General features: G+C 54.7%; 1 protein-coding gene across 4 annotated transcripts in view; it reads right to left on the reverse strand.

Annotated features, from left to right (window-relative positions):
- The window catches only part of Ccdc142 (coiled-coil domain containing 142), a 7,924-nt gene extending 4,081 nt beyond the window's left edge, over positions 1-3,843 (reverse strand). Inside the window, exons 1-5 of one of the 4 annotated variants that reach the window (XM_050164930.1) lie at positions 2,726-3,843; positions 2,297-2,383; positions 2,062-2,220; positions 1,819-1,949; positions 1,632-1,745 (exon numbers count right to left, since the gene is read on the reverse strand). In XM_050164930.1, the coding sequence (XP_050020887.1) occupies positions 1,632-1,745; positions 1,819-1,949; positions 2,062-2,220; positions 2,297-2,383; positions 2,726-3,680 (1,446 nt within the window). In that variant the 5' untranslated portion in view covers positions 3,681-3,843. The remainder of the gene's footprint in view (positions 1-1,631; positions 1,746-1,818; positions 1,950-2,061; positions 2,221-2,296; positions 2,384-2,725) is intronic. The other 3 variants (XM_050164931.1, XM_050164932.1, XM_050164933.1) reach the window with 3 other exon arrangements.
- Between the last annotated feature and the right edge of the window lie 605 nt (positions 3,844-4,448).

Consider the following 4,448-nt stretch of genomic DNA (forward strand, 5'->3'; position numbering starts at 1 on the left):
CATTACAGATGGTTGTGAGCCACCATGTGGTTGCTGGGAATTGAACTCAGGACCTTTGGAAGAGCAGGCAATGCTCTTAACCGCTGAGCCATCTCTCCAGCCCCTATTTATTTATTTTAGTTTTTTGAGACAGGGTTTCTCTGTAGCTTTGGAGCCTGTCCTGGCACTAGCTCTTGTAGACCAGGCTGGCCTCTGCCTCCCAAGTGCTGGGATTAAAGGTGTGCGCCACCACTGCCCGGCAATACTTTACTTTTTAACCTCCCTCGCCCCACCTCTTTCTCTGCGTGCTTGCACGCATGTGTGTATGTGTGTGCACATGCGTGTGTGTGTGTGTGTGTGTGTGTGTGTGTGTGTGTGTTGGTATGCTTACATATGGAGAGGACAACTTGCAGACACTGGTTCTCTCTCTTCCCCACATGGGCCTTGGAGATGAGTTCAGGTTGTCAGAACCACCTTGCTGCTTCCCCCCACCTTTCCTGCTCATAGTCTTGCTACATGATCAGCCCGTGCTTTACTGTTAGCCACAGCCCCAGTTTACATCTTTCTTTCTTGTTTTGTTTTACTCTGAGACAGCCTTGGCTATCCTGGAACTTGCACTCAGAGATCTGCCTGTCTCTGACTCCCGAATGCTGGGAGTAAGGCTTTCACCATCACCGCCCAGCTACATTTTACTTTTTAAACTGTAGACATGTACTACTTCAATAAAACTATAAATTAAGATGTGATGGTATACACCTTTAAACTCAGCATTTAAGAAGCAGAGGCAGGCAAATCACTCTGAGTTTTATGCTAGCCTTGTCTACATATCGAGTTCCAGACCAGCCAGAATGACATAGTGAGACCCTGTCTCAACAAAACAAAATAAGCAAGCAAACACACACATTAAACCTAAAGAGAGAAGGACCATTGAACTGAACATTAACAGGAACAGTGAAAGATGTAATTATGGAATCCCACTTTTTGCAGTCGCTAATGAAATAAGTCTAAGCAATAATGTCAGTGGCTTTCACTATTAGCAGGTGGGTGCGAATCATAACTGACCAGGAGCTGATCACTGTGAGGACCATATTTGAAATTTTTCCATAGTAAAGACTAAGGCAGAACAAGAAACTAACAAAGAAAAAGTGAATTTAGTGGAGACTCCAAGGAGATTGCAAGGTACAGATTCTACTCTGCTCATTCCTTAGTTGGGGCACACACTGCCACTATCAGGGGCTTTGCTCTCACTTGGACCTGTGCTCTCGCCTGCACCTGTGCTCTCACCTGCACCTGTGCTCTCTCACCTGCACCTGTGCTCTCTCACCTGCACCTGTGCTCTCTCACCTGCACCTGTGCTCTCTCACCTGCACCTGTGCTCTCTCACCTGCACCTGTGCTCTCACCTACATCTATCTGTGCTCTCACCCGCACCTGTGCTCTCACCTGCACCTGTGCTCCCACCCGCACCTGTGCTCTCACCTGCACCTGTGCTCTCACCCGCATCTGTGCTCTCACCCACATCCGTGCTCTCACCCGCATCTGTGCTCTCACCTACATCTATCTGTGCTCTCTCACCCGTACCTGTGTTCTCTCACCTGCACCTGTGCTCTCACCTACATCTATCTGTGCTCTCATCTGCATCTGTGTTCCTACCTGCATCTTTGCAGTTAGCTTCTGGATCTCCAGGCCCAGCTGCTGCTCCACATCCAGGGTTAAGGTTGCCTCCGAGGCCAGGCTGGACAGATCTTCTACTACACGCAGTAGAGGCTTTCAGTGGAAACAGGGAGTGAGGGCTCAGTTCAGGGCAGGCTGCTCCCTTCCCTGCTCTCTGGATACTCACAGGCAAATCCTTTTGAATCAGGAGCAGGAAGGAGCCAGGGGCCCAGGCTGCCAGGTGATGCTGAGCTCTGCCCAAGAACCAGATCAAGGTTGTCTGCAGGGTACAGAGCCCCAGAGCGACAGGTGCAGGACCTGGAGGGGAAGAGAAGAGTATCCTAGGGTCTGTGGGCTACCTTCATGAGGTCTTCAGAACAGAGGGAAGGAAAAAGGTATCAATTGCTCTGCCTCCTACCCCATTCCGCACCTGTCTCACCTGGAGAAAGACACAGGCTAAGTTCCGATTTAGGCTCTCGAAGGGTGTCCAAAAGCGGAGGAAAAAGCCGCTGCAACAGCTCAGCAGTCTGAGATTGTGAAACAGGGCTGCTTTGACCCGCCAGGGATGAGCCCAAGGCCTGGCAGAACCCTGGAATGACAGAATATAGTCTGAAGGGGGGAGCAAACTGACTCTTGGGCCACCCCCAATATCCCTCTCTCCTTACCTTGGTCCCAGCTCCATACAAGAGACCGATGATGCAGGCTGTGACACAGAGACAACAGCTCCTTCTCACACTCCTGAGGCAGGGATGCTGATGGGAGAGTTGGTGAGGGCCGGAAAACAAAACCTCCCTATTTACAGGCCTCTACCACTCAAACCAGGGTGCAAAGTCAGGCACAGTGGCTCTCAGCCCGTGGGAAGCTGACACAGGAGTTTGAGGCCAGTGTGGACTACCTAGTAAAAAACCTACCTCAAAACAAAGACAGGTTGGGAAGCAAGGTGACCTGGGAAATCTTAATCTATAAACTCAGGGAAGTTCATTCTAAAGGGCCTGCTCGTACTGACAGGCTAGAGATGAGTGAGACGATTAAGATAAACGGAGAGCGAGACCCTCACCACAACCCCCACATGCCAGATTGGGTTTCTCACTCACCTTGACACAGTGCCTGACTCAGCTGTTGGGCAACTGCTCTGGGGTCCCCCCAGGGTCCCACGCTTAGTTCCAGACTCTGAGCACAGGCTGCCCACAGCAAGGTCCAATACTGGCTCCACAGGGCTCCGGGCCCTCCGAGCCTCAGTCCACTGCTGTCGGTGCTAGCCACGCCCCCTATTAGACCGAGCAGCCCTGGCAGCAGCTCTCGTTCCTCGTCGCACTGCCAACGAAGTTGGTCTTGTAAACTCGAGCCACCAAGGGCCTCAGCCAGTCTGTGTGCTACCTGACAACCCCGCTCAGCAGCCAGGAGATGGAGCACACGGGTCGCGGGGAATGGGCGCGCGGCCCCAGGAACGCAGCTCACGACTTGTCTCTGTAGCGTGTGGTAGAAGGGAAGGGCCAGTAACAGTTCGGCTAGCTGGGACGTCAGGCCCAGGCTGGCGGGTGCCCGACTTAGGGCGCGAAGCTGCATCTCAATGGCAGCATCCAGGCGCTGGGCTGCTAGTCCGACGGGGCGAGCCAGGAGAAGCGACTCGGTGGAGCCCGGGAGGCCGAGGCGCAGAGCCGCCCCACGCGAAGGGCACAGCTGCAGGTCGCCGTGCAGCTGCTGCAGGGAGAGGGCACTAGCCGACGGGCTGGAGCGGAGTAGCCGCACGACCGCCTGCAGGTGGCGGGCGCAGTCCCGGGCCCGCAGGAGCTGCTCCCGCTCGCGGTGCAGACGGAGCAACGTGGCCCTGAGCCGCTGCAGAGCGAAGGGCATCGGGCCGCTGGCCGATGTGGGCTCCCACGGCTGTCTGTCGGAGTCCCGGCGCAGGAAGCCCCCCGCAGCGAGCAGCCCAGGCCCTCCGCGACTCCCCTCGCCCCGCTCATTCTCAGCGCTCACAGGATGCGCCCACGACGGGGGTACGTTAGAGAAAGGAGGTAGAAGGCCACCGGATCGGGGTGCCCAGGCCATAGTACGGCGGGTCCCAAACGAACCTAACGCCCGACACCTCCCCGCATCCCGCGGCGCTCCACACCCGCGGGCGCCTGGATTCACCAGCTTGCAGTCGAAAGTTTCGTGGCCTCACTCGCTCTCCGTAGCCGCGGCTTCTGCCCCTAATAAAGATGGCTGTCAGCACACTCTTTCCCGGCCCCTAGCGGGCACCAAATTCTAACCAGACTTTCCTCTCACGGTTTGACGGGAGGGGGCGCTGATGCCAAATGTTGTAAGGCAAGTCAAGTTAGGTGAGTGGTGTGACCTGACGGTAGGAAGCCCAGGAGGAGAGGCCCCTTGAATCTACCAGGGTCTGGACATTTTCAGTAGAATTTTAGGCTTCAGGTGGAGACTGGGGACTCTGGCCTCTCCATCTTGCCCTCCCTAACGTCGTATCGCCTTCCTTTCCGAAAGACTGGTTCCTGTGGTCTGGTTGCCATCTGGGGGCCCTGTGGTTCCAGATTTAGCAAGGAATTTCGATACTACAAAAAGAGGAAGAAGAGACCCCAGTTTCCTTTTGCCCCGATCATTCATTGTCTTCATGTTTGTTTGTAGGTCTGTGGTTGTTGTGTTCTCTCCTCTTTGAGTCTCCCCTTGTAGATCAGGCTGATCTCTAACTTACAGTTGGCTACCTGCCTCTGCCTCCACTGCTGAAGTGGTGTGTGTGTGTGTGTGTGTGTGTGTGTGTGTGTGTGTGTGACAGAGAGAGAGAGAGAGAGAGAGAGAGAGAGAGAGAGAGAGAGAGAG

Source organism: Alexandromys fortis, unplaced genomic scaffold, assembly GCF_014885135.2.
Source record: "Alexandromys fortis isolate MF-2015 unplaced genomic scaffold, M_Fortis_MF-2015_v1.1 scaffold_138, whole genome shotgun sequence".
NCBI lineage: Eukaryota > Metazoa > Chordata > Mammalia > Rodentia > Cricetidae > Alexandromys > Alexandromys fortis.